This window comes from Astatotilapia calliptera, chromosome 5, assembly GCF_964374335.1.
Source record: "Astatotilapia calliptera chromosome 5, fAstCal68.1, whole genome shotgun sequence".
Classification (NCBI taxonomy): domain Eukaryota; kingdom Metazoa; phylum Chordata; class Actinopteri; order Cichliformes; family Cichlidae; genus Astatotilapia; species Astatotilapia calliptera.
Genome location: NC_137426.1, coordinates 3,609,566 through 3,635,129, shown reverse-complemented (window position 1 = coordinate 3,635,129; position 25,564 = coordinate 3,609,566). Strand labels below are relative to the sequence as shown.

At 38.6% G+C, this 25,564-nt stretch overlaps 2 protein-coding genes across 2 annotated transcripts; both read right to left on the bottom strand.

The window, feature by feature from the left end:
• Positions 1-5,813: 5,813 nt before the first annotated feature.
• Positions 5,814-16,483, bottom strand: LOC113021867 (uncharacterized). Its single transcript, XM_026166680.2, has 8 exons — positions 16,295-16,483; positions 9,558-9,749; positions 9,069-9,389; positions 8,670-8,984; positions 7,871-7,897; positions 7,594-7,671; positions 7,244-7,299; positions 5,814-6,815 (listed from the first exon to the last, which is right to left on the bottom strand). The coding sequence occupies exons 1-8, from the start codon at positions 16,356-16,358 to the stop codon at positions 6,504-6,506; spliced, it is 1,365 nt and encodes a 454-aa protein (XP_026022465.2). The 5' UTR covers positions 16,359-16,483; the 3' UTR covers positions 5,814-6,503.
• Positions 16,484-19,638: 3,155 nt separating this feature from the next.
• On the bottom strand, positions 19,639-25,514 carry LOC145428755 (polymeric immunoglobulin receptor-like). Its single transcript, XM_080301443.1, has 10 exons — positions 25,413-25,514; positions 24,852-25,151; positions 24,406-24,708; positions 24,008-24,316; positions 23,655-23,688; positions 23,462-23,529; positions 23,165-23,236; positions 22,780-22,835; positions 20,357-20,383; positions 19,639-19,710 (listed from the first exon to the last, which is right to left on the bottom strand). The coding sequence occupies exons 1-10, from the start codon at positions 25,450-25,452 to the stop codon at positions 19,639-19,641; spliced, it is 1,281 nt and encodes a 426-aa protein (XP_080157569.1). The 5' UTR covers positions 25,453-25,514.
• Between the last annotated feature and the right edge of the window lie 50 nt (positions 25,515-25,564).

The following is a 25,564-nucleotide window of genomic DNA, read 5'->3' as shown; positions in this document are numbered from 1 at the left end:
GCTGCTGGAGGCGCTCCTGTATCTCCTTGGACACACAGTCCTTCAACAAGAGAACGAAAAATGTTGTTGAAATAGTTGATTCATAATCCTAATAATAAATGCTATTCAGACAAATTGGACTTAAAACTGCAAATAAGGTAAAACATTTTTACCTAAAACTTTTACTACTGAATTTCTAGCTCAACAACACATAATAACCATCACACACATTATTGCTGTCACACAATTACAATTTGACAGAGATTAATGAACATTCTCACGTTTGAAGATAAGGATTGAAACTCCCAGAAGCACCAGCACAGTTATGCACTTCATTACAGTAATGAGCAGCTCGAAGACACCTGCAAAATAAACAAAAGGGTGTAAACTTTAGACACCGATGGAAAAATGTCTGTTCCAGCTGGCATCATGTTTCAAACTATGTGAAGATGAGTCTGAAATCACTTTAAGATTCTTAACGGGACTAAATATAGTTTTTAATTGTCTTTAGAGAGTTACTGATTCAAACTCAGCATTTACTTTTATAATATGTTCACATGTTGAAACAAAATAAAATAAAAATGTCAACATCTTTTCCGCAACCAATCACCAAAACAGTCTTACTGAGTCTAGCTAATCTCATAAATCAACTGTCTTATTGCATTTGCTCTAATTTCAGGCGACACTTTATAATGTTTAAAATTCAAAAACTCGATGCAGTAGCTGGCACTGTTGTCTCACAGCAGGACTGGAACATCTTTCTGTGTGGACTTTGCATGACCTCTTTTTGCATCTGCACCAGTTCTTTCTGTGCTAACCTGCTGAGGTGGACTAAACAATGGACTGATCCCTGGTAGATTCCCAAGTGTTAATTAACAACACAGACATTAAAGTCATTGTAATTGTAATGTTCTGGAACTTAAAACTCAGTTTTCTATGTGAGATTGAATCAGCTCAGTTTAGAGTTCAACTAAGTTCATATTCACTTTGTTAAACATATTTTTGGGCAATACAGTGGTCCTTCACTATAAAGCGGTTCACTTTTTGAGGCCTCGCTGTTTTGCGGATTTTCTTGTGCAATTTTGCATGGGTTGTTGTTGTTGTTTTTTTACAACACGTTGTGTTCTGCATCTCCTCCGTGCTGTGTCTCCTGTTCAGTACAAAATGCGTTCAGCTTGTCAAATTTACATAATCTTCCATCGCTAGCAGTGTGACTCTGAAGTACAGTGCTGTATGTTTGTAAGTTTTCTCCCCAACAAACACAACAATGTCGATGAAACTTTTCGCACCGTTTTGTCTGCTGAAAGCAGAGGAAGATGATAACTATCAGACAAAAAGTCTGACTTCTGGACGTGCTAAAGGAAAGTAGAAATTACCGTATTTTTCAGACCATTAGGCGCACCGGATTATAAGGCACATTAAGCGAAACAAAACAGTCAGATAAGTCAAACTTTACTCAACTCATTCTTCTTGCTTCCTCTACATCTGTACCATTGATTCATTAATGCTGAATTCTCTGGCAGCTGCTCTGTTCCCATGTTCTGGACCTGAACACAGGGTTTGATCTTTGGTTTCGTTCTATAATACTGGACTTATTTTTCTACTAAGGTTTGAACTTTGAGAGTTTAAACAAGACAGAAAAGTGTGAAAATGTTCACGCCTGTCATAGAAAAGTGTATAAAGTGTGTCGTGAGGGGTTTTACAGCCTTAAAACATCTATATTAATTGTAAAAAATGAAGTTGGCTACTTTCTGGATTTAACCTGTCCTGGGTTATTTTTTAGAACTCCCGCGATAAACGAGGAACCGCTGTACAGCCCTTTGATGCTCAATCAAAACAACATTTTTAGGAATCGAGCTGTAATTAATCTAAATTCAGCTCACGCTCCATGCCATTCACTGGTGGTAAGGTACCATGAGGCTCATGTGTGACCTGCACTGTGGTCACACATGTGCCCAGTCCCAGTACTTGTGTGTGATTTGGGGCATATCTGGGCCTAAGTGGAGCAGTCTACATCTAGAGTGTGGGTATATGCCTTCCTAAATGCAGGGATGCCTAAACAAAGGAGAGATTATGGCCATTTTAAATAAATGTACCAGACCACCTTGAACTTTTCAGCAACGATATTTAATTGAAGGACTAAAATGTGCAGCCAATGGTATACGCTGCTGCATTTCATTGTGACATAGTCCAGTGTGGGCTTCTCTGACTACAGACTACCTCTGCTGGACATACTCTTACATCAGACCCACAGGACCATGTCTGCTGGCTTAGAGGCTTCAAAGTGGTCACACCCTTTGTGGACAAACACAGATTCTTACCAGAGCTCACGTGAGGAACAACAGCTGACTGTGTGAAAGTTGGTGATGCTGTTGATGGCTCTGTAAAAAAAAGTGAGAATTATAATTAAATGTATTTGTCCAACAAAAGATTAAGACATACATCAAATATACATCAGGTAGCAAAAGTAACACTGACCCATCATAGATATAATTTAGATAAATACACCAGTTGAATTTGGTGAAACCCTTAGAGCAGCATTGTGGTCCTCGCTCCATACCATTCACTGGTGGTAATGCACCAAGAGACACATGTGTGACCTGCACTGTGGGTCCCAGCACTTGTGTGTAATTTGGGCCATATCTGGGCCCGAGTAGGGCAGTCTACACCTAGAGTGTGGGCATATGCTCTCCTAAATCTAGGCATGCCTAAACCCTTAAATAAATATAGCAGACCACTTTGCAGCAGTATCTGACTGGAGGACTAAAATGTCAGCCTGTGGTATAGGCTGCTACATTTCATGACCACGTGCCCAGTGTGGGTTTCTCTGACTACAGACTTACTCTGCTGGACATATGTCTCCCCAAAGTGCTCTCACACAGGGCCCGCATGACCATGTTAGAGACTTCAAAGTCATCACTCCCTTTGTGGACAAACACAGATTCTTACCAGAGCTCTCGTGAGGAACAACAGCTGACTGTGTGAAAGTTGGTGATGCTCTTGATGGCTCTATAAACAAACAGTGAGAATTATATTTAACTGTATTTGTCCAACAAAAGATTAAGACATACATCAAACATGCATCAGGTAGCAAAAGTAACACTGGTCCTTCACAGAAACACACCAGAATGTTTTGACTCTTAGATCCTGAAAAAATGTTTCCTGGACTTTTTAATTGGTTTGATATATGGACTTAAATATATGATACATGATTAATAATAAACCTACAGCACCTTCAACCTCCAGTTTTATTTGTCTGACTGAAACTCTGTAGCTTCCATCCTTTGATCCCACTCCACACCAGTAGACACCAGCGTCCTGTGAGGAAACACCACTGATGGACACGTTGAAGCCTCTGTTGGTGTTTGTGAGTCTGAATTTCCCGTTTAACCTCTGACCTTTTGTTGACAAAATATCGTTACAGGTGAAATTCTCCCCTCTGCAGAAAAACTGGACCCCGTACTTGAAATAAACATCTGAATGACACTTGATGTTAGCTGCTCTGGTCACAGTTTGAGTAAATGGCTGCTGGCAGTTTTCTGTATAAAAATAAAGACAAAACCCCCCAAACAAGGACAATAAAGTATTTGAATGTGCTTCATTATATCACAACATGTAACTTGTACTTTGTCACACACTACTTTAACATTTTTAACTTCCTCGTGTGCTGACAAAGGTGTGAAACAGATGAAGACACGAGCAAACTGTGAAATTTCCTTTCAAAAGTCTGAGATGTAAAGTAACTTCTGAGATTAAAAAACAAACAAAGTAATGTAAACATGCGTTTAACCTGTAATCGGTAATAAATCTTTACATTTCCAAACTATGATTTATGTTGTGTGATAGAAACAAACTATATAATACCAAAATACAGGTGAGGAAATCTGATTTTAGTTATTAATTTCTTGTGTTGTACTAATAACATCAACAACAACAATAATAATCACATTTCTTACCAGATTCCAATTCCTTTATGACAGGAGATCTGTTTGAGCCTTGATCAAATTCACATCTGTACGTCCCAAAGTCTGCTTGTTTAAGATCTCTGATGCCCACCATCAGAGTTTTATGTTTTGTATCATGGTACAGAGAAAATCTGCCTTTATCGTCCCAAACATCCTTCAGAGAGCTTCGTAAGCTTGTTCTATTGGGAAAAACTACATTGACGTGGTCATATTTTTTATTTGCTCCAGGATATTTGCAGATGAATTGAACCCATCCTTGTTTGCATGCCATCAATTCATCATCATCATCAACACCATAGGCAGCACAACCTGCAGATCAAAGAGAAATGTTAGTATCCTGTTATGTCCTGTTATTGAATTTTCTGTGTTTAGTAGGTAGGACCCCTTCTCATACAGTTAACACTATAGATAATCAGACATCTGTGTCACATATGTATATGTAGTGTTGCTTAGTGTGAGATATCTGTAAGTATGTGTTAGTAATGTTTTTACCTGTCGTCAGTGAGAGGATGAGTAGTAGCAGTAAGTTCATTATGTTGGTTTCAGATCTGCAGTTAGCTTCCTTTTGTCACGCTGGCTCTTCTGTTGGTCGCTTAAATTTCTGTCACATAATACCTAAAGTTTCCTCACACTAACTTTTCTGTTTAATGTTATTTTGTCATAGGTTACGATCTTTTCATTGGCATTAAAGATGAGGTAAGTGTTGCGTGGGACAAAGGAAATGATCAGACAGCACGACAGAAATAGCTTCATACTTTTAGTTTTTACTGCACCATCACGTCAAGGTTAGGCTATGAAGAATATTTCACAAAAGCAAAGCAACGTTTATTTGTATGTGACCACATGATGTTGAATGACACTGATTCCAGAAAATTTGAACACTGTCTGAACTGGAGATGAAAGAAAATATTTTAGTCTCTTAAACCTCGACTGAAAACACCTCGAAGACAACACGTCGAATGATGGGAAAGCGACATGTTTCCCACCACATTCATTCACAACGTCAGGTAGTTTGCTGAACTCTAAAATCGTTTTAGAATATTTATAGTAGTAATGTAAATGTGAATCACTAACCAAGCCAATTTAATCAAATCTTTAGTTTCACGTCACAAAATCTGTCGTTTTCATCCTGCAAACCAGATGTTTAAGGCCCAGTTTCATCTGTAAATTGATGTAATCTGTAAACCCTGTAAGCTCAAATGAGCCTGCATCATTTCTGCAGAAGCAGAGCCAGGAACAGGAACTGTTCTAACCCTGAGAGAGGTTGGTGTTGGCAATGCAGCAAAAATAACGATGAGTTAACTTCCAACTAAAAACCTGTGGGATCAAGAAGTGGCACAAATAAACTGCTGCATGACCACAGACATGCAGAAAAACACTTATCTTGAAAGCAGGAAGTGATGCTAACTACATCACTGTGATACACGGACCTGTTAACTTGTCACTGACAGTAAGATGTCAAAGAATGGCCTGGTAAAAGTTAATTGAGTGGTTGAGTCGACAGCACACACAGACTGATTTGTTCTTAGTTTAGATAAGTTCTGGTTATTAGTTTCTTTTCTTTTTTTTAAATTCCCTGATCGATTACTGATAGATGAATTGATAAAGGAATCTATGACCCTTTCTTTCTTCCACACAATGTGTTATTTACAGTCTGTGTGACCAGCTCACATTTTATGAACCAGTCATTGTGCTAAATAAAATCACTGAGCCAGTCATCCTTCTGGGAAATACTTTCCACCAATTATGACATCATTTGCAGATTTCATCTAAACTCTTTGTTATGTCCCCAAGACGGAGGCCCGAGGAGGGTGTGGGGAGCAACCAAAGTAGAGCTGGGAGAGAAAGAAACAAGCAAAATAATACAGAAACTTTTAAATTATAAACTTTATTCTTATCGACACAAAGAGACAGCAGTGCTGTTATATCAATATCAAAACAAAAAGAAAAACATGACACAATTCACCAGGAAAGAAGGACATTCTGCTATTACTAAATAAAAAAGCAAATATAATAACGTTGTGTTATCTTAAGTCAAAAGCCAAACCAAAAACATACATAAGAAATATGCACGCACAAAAAAAAGAAAGAGAAAAAACTCCCCAAAGACATATTAAGAGGACCACAACAGTAGTCCGATTGCGCGAGCTGAGTGTGAGCATCATTAGCAGTTCATTTTTCCTTTTCCAAGCTGCTCTTCATATTCTTGGCCACCAGATGCCGCCAAATAGCACCGTGTTGAAAAACTGGGTAACAAACACTTTTTCAAAACAAGCTTAATTTGCCCATCACTAGATTTCAACACTGCTCCCACAAACACAACTCCAAAATACATTACCGGGCTCTTCTTTTGCTCAACCTCGGTTTCATACACTAGAAAACAACACCTGGATTTTATAATGTCGGGGTTAATGGCCGAGTGGGTCCAGGTGCCGACTGGGGAAAAGAGCGGCATGTGGGCCCTGGAGAGAAAAGAGAGAGAGAGTGGAAGAAAGAGCAGCACCACACACCTACACCTGCCCAGCTCCACAGAATATAACACGCTTTAAAAAGCACATTTCATTTTGGCTCAGGCTCATTGATTACTGAGCAGAGAGTCTCCTCTGCAGGTCTGGATGGTTGAGTGATTGTCGGGTTGGTTGGACATTTGCTTAATGTCAAAGTAGAATATTCACAGGCAGAGGAGCTGCGTTTCAGCGCCTCACCACCCGCTTTGTCAGAGCAGCTTTCAAAGTTGATGCAATCGTAAAGTGGTGAGGCAGCTACATCTGTGGGGACGCTAGCAGTGACATAAATCGAGGTCAGTGCATTTTCTGGCTGGTCTGGTTGCTGGGGGCGCTCCTGTATCTCCTCATACGTACAGTCCTTCAACTACAAAATAAAAAAATATAGTTTAAAAACTTCATATAAAATCACATAAAACTTTTGGATGTTTATTCATCTGTATGATTTATTGCTGTCATGTTTTATCATAAATACACCCTACAATCATTTTCAAAATGATTAAAAAAACATTGCGGCAGGTTATGTTGCAATGTGCTGATTAGTTGTAATCATTAGTTGCCAGTAAAATATATTTTAAAGGAATGTATATTTTCTTTCATTATTGCCGTAATGTGAAATATATTTCATCCTTTATAACAGACGTCTGCCTGAAAAGCTTTTATGAGCCAACATCTGTGTGTCTGCAGTTCAGTCCAGGAGGTTTTAACTGGGGAGACATTTCAACTATGTTTCCTGGATTGTCACCAGTTATACATGAAAATAAATAAATAAACAAACTAAAATTCCACACTAACCTCTTTGGCATGTTGCAATGCTGCATTAGCTCCTCTGCATTTTGAAAAGGAGATTCCTGGCAGAAACGAAGCAGAAAATCAAGAAATAAGCAAAATTATCTGTTAAAGATTTACATTTTTTCTAGTTTGATTGTTTTTAAATGTCTGATATGATGAGAACTCAGCAAAGATTATATCTTTCATAACTTTAAAAAATCTACGTCAGCTAATGTCATGCATCATGTATACTGCAGATTGTTAGATAGCATTTGTACAAAAGTACAGGGATGTGTTTTTTCTTTTTTTGGATAAAAGCAGCAAACATGTTTGTGTGACTGATGATGTACAAAGGATTTAGTGAAAGTTCTTACGTCTGTAGACAAGGATGAAAACGACCAGAAACACCAACCCAGTTATTATGATTACAACTATTCCAACGTCAGAAATGCCTGCAGCGTAAACCAAACAACAATTTTCCAGCATTATTCATCATCCCAGCATTGACATCCCAAACTGTCTTTGTTGGAAAATGTGAAAGGAGCAGTTTTTAAGAAATTTAAAAAATAAAAAATGTTATGTGAACATCGACAAACTTTCCCACTTCTCATAAGCTGCAGAAGTTTTAGGATACCACATGTACTCTCTCACCATGACTCTCAGCAGATGCAGTGGGTCCTGTAGTTGAAAAAACAGCAGACGTAAATGATTGGTGGAAACCGAAGGAAACAAATGTGCATTCAGACTCTACTTTGAGGCATTAGATTAACAGAGTTTAATTAAAGGATAAAATAATATCATCAATTTGGGAAAAAAAATATTTATAATTTTTAGACACCAGCTTAGAGGTTACCATCTCGTTTTCCTCTCCAATTTTTAAAGTGGCATTACAAAATCTGCATATCAAATATCCTTGTGCAAGATACTAACCGCTGGTTGCTCTCCGATGCATCCATCAGAGTGTGAATGTGTAATAGAATGTAAGTTAGGTTGCACTGAAAACCTAGAAAAGTGCTTGTGTGAATGGATTTGATTTGTTGAATGAACAAGTTGTATAAAGCGCTTTGAGTGCTCAGAGTAGAAAAGCGCAATATAAGAACCAGTCCATTTACCATTTATTAACCTAATGTAGTAATACCTCATAATCAGAAAATACACATTTTTAGTGCCGAGTATAAGCACATCCTCTTTTCTTAAAGCTCGTTCTGTGTCAAACCTTTTTGGCAAGTTCGTTTCTTTTAAATTCTTTTAAAGTCATTTTCTTTCTAACAGTTACGATTAAAAGTCTTTATTTTTTAATATTTTTATTTTTAAAATGATTTTATTAAAACTGCAAAAAATAAAACATTATAAATAATGAATTAAAAGTAAAATATATGTGCAAAATGAGCCTGCTTTAATATGCTGTGCATTATGACCCAGGGTCAGATAATAAAATAGCACGGCTCACCTACAGTCAGGGACAATCTGTTGAAGAACCTGTTACTTTGGTGTTCATTGGTGCTTTCTGCTCCACACCAGTATGTCCCACTGTCGTCCGCTGTCACTTCTCTCACTGTCATGGTGATATTTTTCTTTTTTTTATTGTCATTCATCCAAAACCTCTTGTTCCTATTGGGATCTCTGGTGCTTACTAAAGGTGTACATATAGATGGATCTTCTCCCTTACAGATAAATTTTGTACAATTTGAGAGAGTCTGGTTATATTTACACCAGTACGTGAAGTTCTCTCCAACAGCTGGTGATCTTGTGAAGCTCTTAATATCTGTGGAAAACAGAGGCAAACATACGTTAGTAGTTCCTAAATATAAAACGTAAACCTTTAAAGTGGAAAAGATAAGTTATTTACTTTTAATACTTAGTTTTATTTTTGTGAGTGCAGCATGATGAATCCCCTCAGGTGATCTTACGCCGCACCAGTAAATACCATCATCCTGAGAGGACACATTACTGATGGACATATTGAAGCTATGGCTGATGTTTGAGGGAGTGAATGTCCTGTTTGACTTTGGATAAGATTTTGTTGATAAATTGTCCTCGCAGGTGAAACCTTCCCCTTTGCAGAAAAACTTGATCCACGACTTGTATTTGTCTTCTGGATAATCACATCTGATGGTGGTTTTAGCTGTTCTGTATGCAATTTGATGAAATGCTTTTGGGCATTGTTTTGCTGGGGAAAAAAAAGTATTACTCACAAATGTCTTTTTCTCTGGAAAGGAAAGGCTCACATGATCCATTTATTTAGATACAGTAATCCAAACTATGAATGTGTTGGCCAATGTGAATTAAAATCAGCCACAGCATATATGAATGTGAATAAGAAATTATTCCTTCTTACCAATTTTAAATTCTAATTCCTCTCTGTCAGCTGATGAATTCTTCGTCTGATGTTGCTTAATGATCACTCTGAGAGTGTTTTGCTCAGTTGTTGAAGCCTTAGTCATTTGACATTTTCTAGTTGTGTTTTGTTTGCAGGTGAATTCAACCCATCCTTTTGTGCAAATCTTCTCTTCTGACAGCAGCTCACAACCTAAAGCAAACATTCACATGATAAAGGCCACTGAAATAAAATCCCAGAGGGGGGTCCGAAGATGGTATTTAGGGAAGGTTACTTTTAAAATGTATTCCACTACAGATTAAAGAATACATGCTTCAAAATGTATTTTGCAACGTATTCTGTTACTCAATGAGAGTAACATATTCTGAATACTTTGGATTACTAATATATGATCATGCTTTTTACAACTACATGAATGTACTATTGCTGTGTGATTTATTACTATTACTGAAGATTATTTGCCATACCAATACCGACTAGATTTTTAAATCTTTATTTAAAATGAGTAACAGTAGGTGGACATTAGGTAAGGCTGCACTTTTTGCAGCGATCTCATAGAAAACTATTCCTGTATCAGTGATGTTTTCTTTTTGTCTGCTTTCATAACTGCACATGATTATTTGCAGCTAGCAGGTTGTTAATGCAACATTCATTAATAGTAATAAATCAGACAGCAATAGTACATCAAAGATACTTTAGTGGCACATAACCCAGGTAACTACCACAACTAAAACAAGTTAGTTGCATTAGGCTAACGCTAGTTTTTTAAAAAGAACTTACTTCCAGCTGAGAGCAGCTTGTTTGCTGGCAGGTCAGATTCACTTTAAATGTGAAGTGGTGTCGGAATTTACAGCTCCTAACCGTAGTAAAGAGACATCTGTCTAATAAGTCGGGCTCCATGTGTACACGTGTGACAGTGTGACACAAGTAAGTGAGTGTTGGGCCGGAACGTTAGGCTGTATGTTGTTGTTGTCACATGACTTGCTAATAAACCTTACTACTCTGCTGGGTAGGAAATAGATATTCCATTAAAGAAGGAGCTTTAAGATCTTCAGCGCAGAGGGATCATCACACCAGTAGAATGCAGCACAGACTGGATCAGTGGGATGGTTGTGGTCCAAAAGCAGACTGGGAACTTAACGGTGTGCATTGATCCAAAACTCTTAAACAAAGCCCTGCCTGATCTATCAAAGGCTAAAGTGTTCACTGTCTGCGACATGAAGAGTAGATTCTGGCACGTGAAATTGGAGGAGGAGTGAAGCTACCTGACAACATTTTCGACTCCGTTTGGAAGCTACAGATGGCTGAGGATGCCGATGGGGATAAGTCCAGCTCCAGAAGTGTTCCAGAGAAAGCTCACCCAAGCTTTGGATGGACTGGCAGGGATCTACATCATTGCAGATGATGTGCTGATTACTGACCCCAGAGACACAGATGCTGAAGCAGTACGTGACCATGACGGGAAGCTGAGAAAGTTTTTGACTCATTGCAGGCAGAAAAACATTACGTTGAACGCAGAAAAGTTTAAACTTGAACAGAAGGAGACTACGTACATTGGACATCAGCTGACAAGCAACAGTCTGAAAATAGACCCAGAGAAGGTTAGGGCTATAGAGCAAATGTCCAGACCTACATTCACGAAGGCAGTACAGAGACTGTCAGGTATGGTGAACTACTTAGCAAAGTTTTGCCCACATCTGTCTGACCACTGTGACATACTGAGACAACTGACACACAAATACAGTGAGTGGAACTGGACACCTCGACACGAGGACGCATTCCAGAGACAGAAAGAGAGTATAGCAGAGGCTCCAGTCCTGAGATACTACTGCCTCTGGGCTGACCGTATAATGTGACGCTTTGGACAAAGGGTTCGGTGCAGCACTCGTGCAGAAGCGTAAGCCCCTGGCTTTTGTGAGTAGAGCACTTACACGTACAGAGCAAGGTTATGCCCAGAAAACTGTAGTTTTCTGTATGGAGAAGTTTCATCAGTACACATATGGTCGTAAAACGGTAGTACACAGTGATCACAAACCCTCAGAGACCATTGTAAGAAACCCAAACGGTTGCAAAGAATGCTTATGTGCATTCAGTAATTTCAGATTCAGATAATGGTTCACAGTATACGCCTGGTGAATTTGAGAGATTTAGTCGACTGTGGGACTTCCAGCACAAAACATCTTCATCAGGTTACCCTCAGAGAAATGGGAAAGCTGCATCGGCAGTGAAGACAGCAAAGAGGCTGCTGCTCAAGGCAAAAATGGCAGAGCATGACCCGTATCTTGCGATTCTTGACCATCGCAGCACACCATCACAAGGCCAGCTCAGAGGCTTCTCAGCAGAAGGACACAGACCCTTTTGCCAACCAGGATGAACCTGCTGAGGCCGAAAGTCATTCCAGCCCTGCAGGAGTTTGCGATGAAACTGAAGCACCAAAACATGAACTCTTTGAAGCTGCGGAACAGTGTCAGAGTTCAGCATTTTGACCGGCATTCCTCTTGGAGCGGGAGAGTGGACTATTCACCTGAGGTCCTATGAGGTGCAGTTGGACTCTGGGAATGTCCTGAGGGGGAATGAGGAGGCACCTGAGGCGTGCAGGCATTAAGAAAACGTCATGACAGACACTGGGGTGCTGAGCCACTCAGTGGCAGCTCAGTCAGACACTCGTGAGCAGCAGATTAAGACTGACAAGGTTTCAGGGGGTGTCAGGTTGAGACCAGGCTGCAGAGTGCTTCCATCACTTTGGTACAAGGTGTCATGATCCTGGGCCATGTTGGCCCAGCTTTCTTCGTGTGTTTTGTATTTTGTTCTTTATTTATGCCTTGGTTCCTGGGTGGTTCTGTTAAGATGTTCCCTATTTGATTTCCCCATGTGACTTTAGCCCCTGTGTGCCCATCTGTGTATCGGTGAGTCCTCGTCTCCCCTCCTTGTGTTTTATTCCATGTTTCCCCAGCCCATTATGTCTGTGTTCTCCCCGTGCTCTCTCCCTCTCCTCCTGTCTGCACCTCTGTGTACTTCCTGTTTTACTTTGACAGTCTCCCGTCAGTGTTGTGTTCACTCCTGCCGTGTCTCGTTATGATTATCAGTGTCAGCTGTGTTCCCCGTGTGCTCCTACTTCCCTCGTTAACCCTCTGTATTTATGTCCACGTGTCCCTCAGTTCAGTGTCGCGTTCTCCCTCATTCATGGCCGTGTGTTTCTCCGTGTAATACGTTACAGTCTCCAGTTTAGTTTGTATGTTTTTTCTCTCCAGCAATAAAGCTGTTTTGAGTTCATTCCTGCCTCCGTGAGCTTGCATTTGGGTCCAATTCCTGCCTGCCGCACAGCAGAATCATGACACAAGGACTGTGTTACATAACGAGGACTTGGCAGCCTGTATTGTCTGAAGGGAAGAGTTGTGTATTCTTTGGAAATGAATGTTCACTATAGTTTGCAGAACTGTACATGTTTTAATAGTGGAATGCTTTTGTATTCTTTGAGCAGTGTTGGTCAAGTTACTTGAAAAAAGTAATCAGTAACTAATTACTGATTACTCCCCCCAAAAAGTAATCCCGTTACTTTACTGATTACTTATTTTCAAAAGTAATTAATTACTTAGTTACTTAGTTACTTAGTTACTTTTTAAAAACACGATTTACAACCTGAAGAGGTGATAAAGTGATAGATCTTTCAGCCCAATTCTACTTTTTCTACATAATCCATCATACAAAATGTAATCAAATGGAAAAGTCTCTTTTTTTAACTTGTTTTATCAGTTTTAATCTTTTAACTTTATGCATCAAGCAAAACATTTAATTATATGCAACATTCTCTGACTTGAATAAATTAGTTTAACATTTAAACCTATTTTCTACACATTCCAGCACATAAAATAAAATATTTTTTGTGTTTTCACTCACTCTTTCAAACAGATGCAAGTAAAACACAGCAGAAAATAAATAAAGTCAAAGACTCAGCGGTCCTTTTGCTCTATTTTCACCTGTAAAGCAGGAGCAGGGTAGGCGGAGGGTTACCCTGGTGCAGGTGTGCTGCGGTCAGTTGAAGAATCCGCGCAAGTGTCTCTGTGAGTTTCCCATTACGTCGTAGCTACTCGGTGCTTGCTCGGAAGTTTAGGGGTTTTTTTCGCTGTAAAAAGAAGTTTTCTTCCCACGCACGATGGACGCTAATGTTTTTGTCACTTTTTATGGAATCAAACTCAAAGTAAGGTCAGTACTTCCACGCTTTAAACGCTGCACGCTCATACTCTCTCCCGCACTCGATATATTATCCATTGTTGATCTGCACACAGCTGCTGTCACCAACGTCGCACTTGCTTACGTCACTGTCATGAGACATTCTCGCAAAAAAATCACGGTTTTAGTAACGCAGTAACGCAGCGTTCCTACGGGAAAGTAACGGTAATCTAATTACTGATTTTGCAATAGTAATCCCTTACTTTACTCGTTACTTGAAAAAAGTAATCAGATTACAGTAACGCGTTACAAGTAACGCGTTACTGCCCATCTCTGTCTTTGAGTATTTCATATTGTTTTCTCCCTCAGTAAGAAGAAGAAAAAACAAAACAAAAACAAACTTTTGTTTTTTCAAAAAAAAAAAGAAGGGATGTAATAATGTGAATTATTGTCTACAGGATGCATTGTGTTCCACAGTAGGTTGTGTTGCTACACGGACGTTTTAGAGTGTGACACCAGTAAGTGAGTGTCGGGCCGGAACGTTAGGCTGTATGTTGTTGTTGTTGTACATGACAGAGAGGCAATCTGAGTCACATGACTTGTTAATAAACCTAACTACCCCGTTGGGGTATTCTGTAGTCTGTCGTGCATGAGACCAGAATACAACACCGTGTTCCCAAACCACAACCACAAACACAGTGTACTTCTAAGTCTTAACAGCTTACTTACAACTGGGCTCGTACGTGTATTCTGTTACTCCCCAACACTGCTCTCACAGCACTCTTTTCTGCACAATGGAAGCTGCAGTACAGCGGCCTCATCTCTGCAGCCACAGTACCAATCCATCTATCGACCTCCCGCTTCCCTCTGAACAAGACCCTGTGACTGCACAAGTCACTGAACAACCTTCCACCATCTGGCTATGCCTAGAAATTCTGTCTACAAGAATTAAGAATACAATCAATGACAAAGAGCAGCGTTCAAAACCCACCAGGAAATAGTCCAAATTATTGCTGGCAATGCAAACCAGGCTCTTGCAGCAGTTGTATAAGAACCAAATAGCTTGCAACAACCGACCAGATACCCCATAATAGTGGATCATGTCCCACAGAATACTTTGAGCGACAAAATCGAATGCATTGTCTCTGATCTATTGTTCTGCACAGATGACAGGCTGGACCCGTTTCCTGACCTGGACGCACAGAGAACAAACCCTCTCATTCAAAAGCCCCGACATACAGGCAAGGAAGCCGAGGGGACACCAGGCTACGCACCCCAGCCTGCTGCCTCTCAACAAGGACACTGGTTCCAGAGCTCAAACCGTGTGTAGAGGTGAGCCTGATTATATCTGGCTGGTACCTCTCAACCTCACATACTGACCCAGGATCCTTCCCCACCAGAGAGCTGATGTTTCATATCCACACCGCCAGCCTCGGTTGCCAGGGATCGGTCCGTCAGGGCCTCTGCCCTCGGCTGCCACAACACGCAATCCACCCTACCCCCACAGTGCTTCCTGTGGGTGGGGGGCCTACAGGAGGGCATAGAGACCTTTTTTTTTTCTTTCTTTTTTAAAGTTACTTGTAATCTGTCACAATTGGCTTGTTACATCATGAGCTCATTGTAGTTTTCCTTTTTCTTGTCACTTCCCGTTTTACTTTGCCTTTTGCTTTTGTGTGTCATTTTGCCTTTACTGGTTGTGTTCTTCTGTTCCTGTTTGATGCCACTGAGCTCATGTTCCTGTTCTATTGTCTTGGAGTTATGTTGTTGTTAAAACACATTGTTCATTAAAATTGTTTTTTTTTTCACTCTCTGCCTTTCCAAATCTGTGGTTTCCTCTTACATCTGCTCAGGGGCGTTTCCTAAACGTGGACACAAAACCTCTGACGTAAACACACACACACAAAACTTTACACTTTAAATAAAAATAGAAGCTTAAATGCTTCTAGTTTGAAGACACAGTGTTTTAGTGTATATAATGAGTGCCCATTTCATAGGACATTACACATAACAATTAAAATTTTGGCAAAGAGAAATTTCACAAAAATAACACAGATGTGAAATTAAGTGTTAGTCTTCTAATTCTTCTAAATGAGGTTAAAAAAAGCTGTAAAACAGCTAAAAATGAACTCAGACTATTTGCTTCTGTAATCCTCTGTCTCCCACATTGTTTCACCCATGGTTGGTATCAACTTTGAATTAAGCCTGGCTTGGTTTTGCACTCTAAACTGGCTTAAAGCAATAGTAGTAGCAACAGCATCATCAGAAGTAAATGTCAACATTTTTATTACAAGTATTTTACTGAGTGATAATGTCATTAGTTTTACTAGAGGATTAAATGAGGTCTGCAAATCATATTTAAGTCTGTGAAAACTCGTTATTTTTGCCAAAAGATGGCCTGTTTCAAAGTAAATTATTATAAGTTATGAAGACAGTACATAAGCAGAAAATAAAAAGCTCAAACTCAAACGTCCTACTGTGTATGATTTAACACCATAATAAGAACATATAATGTAATATACAGTACAGCACTCATTATTATATAATATCAGGGTTGGTAATCTTTTTACCTGTCATTAGTGAGAGGATGAGCAGTAGAAGTAACTTCATTATGTTTGTTTTGTTCTTTAACATCTGTATGACTAAAGTATTCAAATGCAGTTATTTCCCATTTGCTTGTTGGCTGCTGAGTTGCTCTCCAGTGTCTATTCTTAACTTCATGGTTTATGGAGCCTACATTTTCTTGCTGCTCCTTCCTGTTTCTACTTCCCATTTTGAAATTGTTTTTAATGCCCCCTTTCAACATCACACACTCTCATTTTTAGTAAAGAGGAAGTTATTGGTATGTGTAAGTTTGAGAAAGATGGACAGCTTGTTAGGGTGCCTGGGTCGTCCACCCAGTGTTTTGTGTTTTTGGTTCTTTGATTTTGTTTATTTCATTATATTCTAGCTTTGTCTTATGGGTTATAGGATTATTCTTAGTTTAGGTTCTCTATGTGGGTTTTGTTAGAGTTTTAGTGTTCTGCTTTTCTGTCTGTGATCCATAGTTGCTGTATCCCCGTGTCAAGTCCGCATCTCTGTGTTATGTTTCCTGTTTTACTTTGAAGTGATGTCTTATGTTAATGTGTCTGGTTTTGCTTCCCCTGTCTCGTTAGGCCTGATTTGCCCCAGCTGTGTTTCCCTCCTGTTACCCATTGCCTGATTGCTCCCTCTGTGTATTTTAGCCATGTGTTTCTCTGTGTCAGTGTCGCATTCATGCTGTGTGTTCTGCCTGAGTTCATGTTTATATTTTGAAGTTTGTTACTTTTGAGTTCACATTTTGTCTCTGGAGTCTGCACTGTAGGTCCTCCATTTCACCACTCCTGCCTGCACACAGCCTTCACATGACACAGCTAAAACACTGCTTTTCATTCTCTGAATCAAATTCTCAATTTTCTAGGGAAAGTCACTGAATCAACCATCTTTTTTTAAATTGGGTTTAATACAGTTTGTGTATCTCTTGCAATCTTGTCTGCAAAACAGATGATTATTTAATGGCACACCTTTTTGCACAGTTACGCACTTTTTGTACCTCTCGCCCTATGACAGCTGGGATAGGCTCCAGCGCCCCCCAAAAAAGAATAAGCGGAAGCGAATGGATGGATAAACAGTAAATCATGTTTTTACACATGACACGAGACCCCAATGAAAAGAAACAGAAGACATACAATATAATTTTAATAGATATAATTATATTAGATATGTTTATAATGTATACACATACACCATGTATGTACACAGTTCTGAAAACACGAAACTCAAAATATTTTGGGCACTTTTAGGGTGTGTAATTTTTCACAGTTACTTGAATAAAGAAGCTGGTTCAGGACTTCAGTTTTTACCAGAGTATTTTTAAGATAAGTGTTTGTACTTCTACTTTAGTGAAGAGTGTCTATTTTGTCACCTCTGTTAAACAACACGATTAAAAGACTGATGAAGAAGTTCAACTTGTGAAGAGAAAAAAGCCTTACAGACATTTTTATTTCTGCTGTCCCGTGGTTTGTGTTGAACCCTTTGAACACACTGACTGAAAGCCCAAAATAAATACTGTCCACGGGTCACTGCAAGACCAGCAGATAGACATGTGACAACTATGTATGTATGTATGTATGTATTTCAAAATGCTAAAAATTCCTTCTGATTATAATGCATGTTTTATTAAAGAATGTATCTTTAAGATCATAACAATCTAATTTTGGTTCATAATCTTATCAAATAACAGGACGTTAACTTGAAATTCTGGTTTCTTTAACTCTTTAATAAAACCTGTCATAATTAATTTTGTAGTTTTGCGTAAAAAAGGTTTTTGTTAGGTTGAAATTGTTAAATGTTGTCATTGTGTTACTTTAATTGTGTGATCAAAGACATTCTCTGTTTCTGTTCCCCTCCCCGGCCTGCTGAATGGTGGGGGAGACAGTTAGCTATAGTTTTTACCTGCATACATTTCAAGTAAGGTTCTCGTGTCCTTATTTAGTGAGGATGATTTACTTCCTGCTCTTTATCTCCTCACCTGTGTTTGTATAGGGTAAACCTTTGGAGGAAGCTAAGCCATATACAGGGGTGAGGGGAGATGATCACCAGTTTTTGCTTATCAAACGGTTAAAGTGTTCTGTCTTGCTTTGTTCACAGGAATAAGTCTGAACTAGCAGGCCTGCTGAAGCGCAGACCCAACAGTTTTGCTGACTGGAAGCTGATGATTGTCTTCAGCAGCTGGACCTGGCTGTGATCGCAGAGCTAACTGTAGCAGGGTTGTAGCACTGTATTACAACCCTGATTTCCCACTGGGTCTAGGCTGACTACTTTCTAAGCACCAACGAATAGTTTTATAAAACATTTACATGAAATTGCTAAAGTTGAGATTTAGTAGAACAATAAAGACGTTAGAGAAAGAACCAGGGGAATGGTATGACTTTTTATTGTTTATTGTGAATATTCCTATTATTCCTAATAATTACAGTCAGAAAAATTCAATTCAATTTATTTATATAGCACAACCACAAAGTGCTTCGCAGTAATATAAAAACAGATATACATAAAAACAGCACAGTCAAACGTTCAGCACAAATGAGTCTTAAGCTGCTTTTTAAAAGAATAAATACAATCAAGGCAATGTAATGATGGAGGGAGCGCATTCCACAACCTGGGGGCCACTGCTCTAAAACGTCTCCTCTGGTCTTAAAACGTGTTCGAGGAATTTTTATGGAATTTCTTTTGCTTATCAAGCCAGAAGCAGGGTGTTAAATTCTTTGTGTTTTTTATTTCTCCTTATTTAGTAACATTTTATGTGCCCAAGAGAGGAGGAGAAATTGTAACAATTACAAAAATCAGCTGTCACACAAATACAGCTGTCAAACAGTACATGTGTGAGTGAATACAACCAGCCCGTACCCAACCACAAAACAATGAATTTCAAATCAATTTTAAGAGTAATCTCGTTGTCTCATATCTATTTTGTTGATCCTTTAAATTGACTTAAACTATTAAGTCTATTAAGTCACAGTAACAAGTTCTAACAGTTTTATTTTGTTCTACAGACTATTCTAGGAACAAAGGGCAGTATTTTTAAAAATGATATTTATTTTTGCCCAACTCTGTTATGAACTCTGAGAATAAAAAGTATTTCTTGTTTGACTGTGTTAACTTTAAACCTCATTTTTTGGCAATGCGCAGTAATCAGAAAAACATTCCTCTTTGTTGTTTTAGCTGATAGAAAGGCAAGTCGGGCTGGTTGAACATTTGCTGAACTCCACAGTAGAACATTCACAGGCTGAGGAGCTGGGTTTGAGTACCTCACCAGCAGCTTTGACAGAACAGCTTTGAAAGTTGATGTTTGCATAATGTGGCGAGAAAGCACAGAGTGAAGGTTGGCTCTAACTTAAATTGAGTTCGCTGCATGTTCTGAGTCTGACACCTGAAGGTGCTCCTGTGTATCCTCACAGGCACAGACCTTCAGTAAGAGAACGACAAACATTGTTTAGACACAGTCACAACACTTGTGATATAAACTGCACTACAAATTACAACTAAAATAATAATTATACCAAATTGTTACTACTGGGTACCTGTGTTTGAGACAATAGAGAATACATACAATAAGGTATACACACAGGCAGCCACACAGCATTCTGAAGTAATGTTTTGCTCTTCACTCAGTGATTCCTTTCATTTTTTTCCTTTATACTTCGACTATAACATACTGTTAGCTGTTGGCACTAAAACTACATCGTTAAGTTTATAAAAAAGAAAGGAAATTTGAATTTAACTTAACATATTCCTCTTTTAGCATGGCTAAAGGTTCATTACATTCAATCTTCTATGATGAAACAGTACCTAAATTTTGTCATCTGTAGTAGAATAGCATCTATCTATCTATCTATCTATCTATCTATCTATCTATCTATCTATCTATCTATCTATCTATCTATCTATCTATCTATCTATCTATCTATCTATCTATCTATCTATCTATCTATCTATCTGTCTGTCTGTCTGTCTGTCTGTCTGTCTGTCTGTCTGTCTGTCTGTCTGTGTGTGTGTGTGTGTGTGTGTGTGTGTGTGTGTGTGTGTGTGTGTGTGTGTGTAAAAACAGCTACCTCAAGGTATTTGTTGTTGCCATTATCCTACAATAAAAAGCAGAATAAAAAGCATATTGTAATACAAGAAAAGAGAGAAAAATTCAAACAATCACATGAGCAAATGCTTTTGAAACAGTGTGAAGGAAAAACTCCCTTTTAACAGGCTCAGGGAGCTGCTGCTGCGACATGCTTGGGGTGAATCCTACCTCAGCATGACTTAAGGAGGATTCAGGGTCGCCTGATCCAGCCCTAACTATATGCTTTTACACAGAGCGGGTGTCTGTCTCCCAAATCCAAAGCTGGTTCCACAGAACAGGGGCCTGAAAACTGAAGGTTTGGGAACAACAAGCAAGCCCGCAGTCAGAGAGCTAAGTGTTCTAATGGGGTGATATGGTACTATAACTTCGTTAAGATAAGATGGGGCCTGATTATTCTAGACTTGTATGTGAGGAGCAGGATTTTGAATTTGACTATGGATTTAACAGGAAGCCAATGAAGAGGAAATCTGCTCTCTCTTTCTAGTCCCTGTCAGGACTCTTGCTGCAGCATTTTGGATTAACTGAAGGCTTTTCAGGGTTTCAGGACATCCTGGTAATAATGAATTACAGTCGTCCAGCCTGGAAGTAATAAATGCATGAACTAGTTTTTCAGCATCACTCTGAGACAGGATATTTCTAACTGTAGAGATGTTGCACAAATGGAAGAAAGCAGTCTTACATATTTGTTTAATATGTGCGTTGAAGGACATTTATTGGTCAAGACCAACTGCACGATTCCTCACAGCGTTACTGGAGGCCAAGGTAATGCCATCCAGGGTAAGAATCTGCTTAGATACCATATTTCTAAGATTTTCAGGGCCGAGTAAAATAACGTCAGTTTTATCTGAATTTAGAAGCAGAAAATTAGAGGCCATCCTGGACTTTAAGACATGCCTGCAGTTACCAATTGGTGTGTATACAGTGAAAATGTATACCATGCCCTCTAATGATACTGCCTAACAGACACATGTATAATGTAGCAGAAATGGTACCAGAACAAAACCCTGCGGAACTTCATAATTAACCTTAGTGTGTGAAGAGGACTCTCCATTTACATGCACAAATTGGAGTCTTTGAGATAGATGTGATTCAAAACACTGCAGCGTGGTACCTTTAACACCTACTACATGCACTAATTGCTGTGTTTTTTCAAGCTGATGGTAGAAAAAACCAGCAACTGGTTATCCAGTAAGGGTCTCCTGGCTAGACACCCCCCATGCTAAAACCAAGCCCTGGAATGGCATGGCTACGTCTGCTGCCTCATACACAAGCATTTCACTACATGTTGTACTGTGTATGTGACAAATAAAATTTGAATTTGGTCTGTGCTTGTTGTTGGTGTCGGATTTAAAACATAATGGTGACAAACACTGGATCGAGGTGCCCCCTCTTAATATTTGCTTGAGCTACAACAGACTCTAGAATCTCCACTGGTGAGACAACAGTACTAACCAAGTACCTTGAATCTAGTTCAGACAAGCAAAATGAAAGCAGGACTCAGAACATCTTGATGTAAAATGTCGCTGGAGTTTTATCTGATGGATTACAAAGCCACAAACCTCTCAGCAGAGGAAACATAGGCAGTGGTTTTCTACAGAATGCTACAAATTTAATCTCTTCAGACAGGCTGCAAGACATGTTGAGCAATATGTCAACATTATTTCTGTTTTTTGGATACGAGCTTAAATAATGTCCATGCAGTTAGAGATTAATAGCTGGCCTGATGAGGAGAGTCAATAATAAAATTATGTCCCTAAAATTTAATCAACGTTACTTCCTCGTTGTGTGGAAAATACTTTTGTTTTAACTAATTGGTTGTTTATAAATTGCTGCATTTATGAGTGCAATCTTTTATGTGAAATAGCGCTACATAGTTATTTTAGATCACTTGGTACAACATTGCTGCCTCTACTCTCAACAATACTCATTAAACAATGAGGCTTAGCAACATCACCATAATAAACCCTCATTGAGTGGTTTCTCTCAGGATGACAAATCCACAGAGGTGATGGATGAATACTCATACCTATCATACTGGATAGGCTGATGAGGAGGTTTATTCTCTACTAGTTAAGAGGTAATGAACTGGATTTCTTGATTTCTTTTGTGCTTTTGGGGAGTTTTTAGTTGATTGTCTGACAAATTATATGGTTTTACTAAAAGACTAGAAAGTCTGTGGTTTAATTTGGGTGACTGAAATCCATATAGTGCATCCTTTCATGGATTCAGCTTACTATGATAACTCTCCCCTCTCATCCAAATCCACCACATCATTGTTTTTTGTACCTTTGTTGCTGCTCTCTCCTCAGTATAAAAATTGACTAATACATGAAAAAGTTAACTAATGGTTGTATCAAAACATTGCTGCATTAACTATACTTCATATCAGACACACGCACCCACCTGTTTGACATACGATGCTCCAGCTCCATTTTCAGCATTTTTTAAATGTGAGACTCCTGCAAAGTGAAAAGAAAAAAATAAACACATTTCACTAAACTGATATGCAGCGGCCTCCACTGGCTGCTTCTGAAAAACTGTCCAGCAAAGAACTGCCAGAGTTGCACTGATCATTATCACTGAACTATTTTCCATTTTGATTTAATCTGATTTAACAAGAAATTTGAAAAGATAATCATAACTTGTATTCAGAAGTCATGGGATGGAGAATTTGGGGACTCTGCTAATGTCACTCTGTCTGCTGTGGATTTTTAGGTGTTATCTGTGCAAAATATGGAAGAATCTCAATATTGTCTTATTTTTGAGAAATGAAAATGAATGTACTCACGTTTATAGACAAGGAATAAAATGATTGCAAACATCAGCTGCAACACAGCCACACGTAGGATCAAGGTCATCACTACATCACAGAAATTTAGACCAGAAAATTATTCAGCATGACATTATTGTTCAACTGCCGGTGCTGAAGAACATAGGAAAGATAAACCTTTTGAAAGTTTTAAGACTTTCACATCATCAGTTTATTTCTACGTTTTCATAAACAGTGTGAACATCTTAATCCAGCTTCAGCACTTGCCTTCATAGCAGATTTAAGATATTAAATAAATTAAATAAAGTCTCTCACCAGAACTCTGAGGAGCTGCGGTGGTTGCTGTGGTTAGAGGACCTGTTTCTGTTACAGGCAAAAGCTCTATAATAACAAATGGAAAATGCATTGTTAATGTGTTCAAACATGGTTTAAAATCTAATTTGTATTTTTTGGTATGTGATTTGAATGTGAACACAAATAAATAAAGACTCATTAAACACATTCATCTCTGTCTGATGATCTTCGAGCAGGTGATTTGGTCCCTGGTAAAAAAGAATAAAAAAAAAAAAAAAAAAAAAAGAGGACCTGTTTCTGAGAAAAACCACAGTCCTCACTGTTAAAGCTTTTTCTTTATGTTTTTATAAACTGTGTGAACGTCTTCATCCAGCTTTGTCACTTCTTTTCTGTATTTTTAAGATACTAATTAAAACCATCTCTTGCACAAGTGAAACATAAAAGATGTTTACCTAATGCAAGAGATAAATCAAATATTATTGCTAACATTATTTTGTAAGAGTTCTATGAAACTCAATAGAACAGAAACATGTTAAGAATTAGTGATAAATTGTACAAGCAACTTACCTAGAGTCAAATTAAACCCATCAAAGAAGTCGTCATGTGTTTGATTGTCTTTGTGAGGGTCTCTTGCTCCACACCAGTATATCCCACTATCGTTTGCTGTTACTTCTCTCACTGTAATGGTGATACTCCCGTTGTTCTCTTTCATTATAAATCTCTGGTTCACGTCAGGCTCTGTGGTGGTTACTAGCTGTTTGCATACAGTTGAATCTTCTCCTTTGCAGATGAATTTTATACATGAGGAGGCATCCCGGTTGTACTTACACTGGTAAGTGAAGTTCTGCCCAATAGTTGATGGCAAAGGTTCAATATCTGAAGACAAAAAGACAAATATTTGCCTTCAGCTTATCAGCCAGCTTTTATCATTTAAACCTGTGATACTGAACATGTGGAATACTCACCTATAACTTTCAGGTTTACTTGTGTGTGTGATAATCTGTAACTTCCATCATTTGATTCCACTCCACACCAGTAATCACCAGCATCCTGTGAGGTCGCATGACTGATGGAAATGTTCAAGGCACGGCTGCTGCCTGTGAGAGTAAACTTCCCTTTTGACGTTGATAAAATGTCCTCACAGGTAAAACGTTTCTTTTTACAGAAGAACTTTATGTGGGACTCGTAAACATCTGGATAATCACATGTGAAGGTGCTGTTAGCTGTTCTGTACACGCTGAGATATGTTCGCGGGCAGTTTACATGCTCTGTAAACAAATCAGAGAATTAAAGTATTTAAAATTTAGCTCCATAGGCAGTGACTTTAAATCGATGAGGACTTGCAGATTATGGAAATTGATTAATATATAATTATTATTATTATTATTTGAACAGATGTCAGATTTCTTACCGGTCTCCAGTTTTCCTTCCTGTATGTCAGATGAGTTCGATCTTTGGAAAAACCTGCACATGTACTTCCCAAACTCTTGCTCTTTAACATGTTTTATTGCAACCTTGAGATTTTTATTTTTTGTATCATGGTAGAGGACAAATCTACCATTATCTTCCCACACGTCCTTCTTAAAGCTTTGTACAGGTGTTCCACTGGAAAGAACTACATCAATGTACTGATATATGTTATTTGTTTCAGGATATTTGCAGGTGATTTCAGCCCATCGATGGTGACATGCTCTCACTTCAGCCTCACGACCTGAAAATGAAAGAAAATAAGCTGCTATGCTTACAAGCCTTTTTTGAGTTTGTGAGCCTCGAGCTTTGTGTAATCATAGATGATTTTTGTATTACCGTAGAATTTTACACATAGTTTTTATACGAACAGATTAAAAAAGGTCAAACTAGAACTAAAACAAACTAGAACAAAATGTGTTGAAAAAAACGTTATATATCAGTAATATAATAATTAATATTCAAGTCTGTTATCACTGTAAGCAATTGTTAGTAATCGTATTACCTGTGGTCAGAGAGAGGATGAGTAGGAGCAGTAACTTCATTATACTGGTTTTGAAGCTTTATGTCTTCGTTGTTTGTCTTCAGTTTGTGTCTCCAGTCTGTTGCTCGGCAGTTTTGTTTGCTGATTTTCAGTTTTTGTGGCCAAAAATTTTC

What these genes read in the sequence shown, in the direction of transcription:
- LOC113021867 (XM_026166680.2), bottom strand. Translation starts at nt 16,358, where the DNA reads ATGTTAAAGAACAAAACAAACATAATGAAGTTACTTCTACTGCTCATC. An exon ending in GGAATTAGAATTTAAAATTG is followed by an intron (nt 9,390 to 9,557) that starts GTAAGAAGGAAT and finishes TTTTTTCCCCAG; the next exon opens with CAAAACAATGCCCAAAAGCA. An exon ending in CATTGCAACATGCCAAAGAG is followed by an intron (nt 6,816 to 7,243) that starts GTTAGTGTGGAA and finishes TTTATTTTGTAG; the next exon opens with TTGAAGGACTGTACGTATGA.
- LOC145428755 (XM_080301443.1), bottom strand. Translation starts at nt 25,452, where the DNA reads ATGAAGTTACTGCTCCTACTCATCCTCTCTCTGACCACAG. An exon ending in AGTAAACCTGAAAGTTATAG is followed by an intron (nt 24,317 to 24,405) that starts GTGAGTATTCCA and finishes TTTTGTCTTCAG; the next exon opens with ATATTGAACCTTTGCCATCA. An exon ending in CGCAGCTCCTCAGAGTTCTG is followed by an intron (nt 23,237 to 23,461) that starts GTGAGAGACTTT and finishes TCTGTGATGTAG; the next exon opens with TGATGACCTTGATCCTACGT.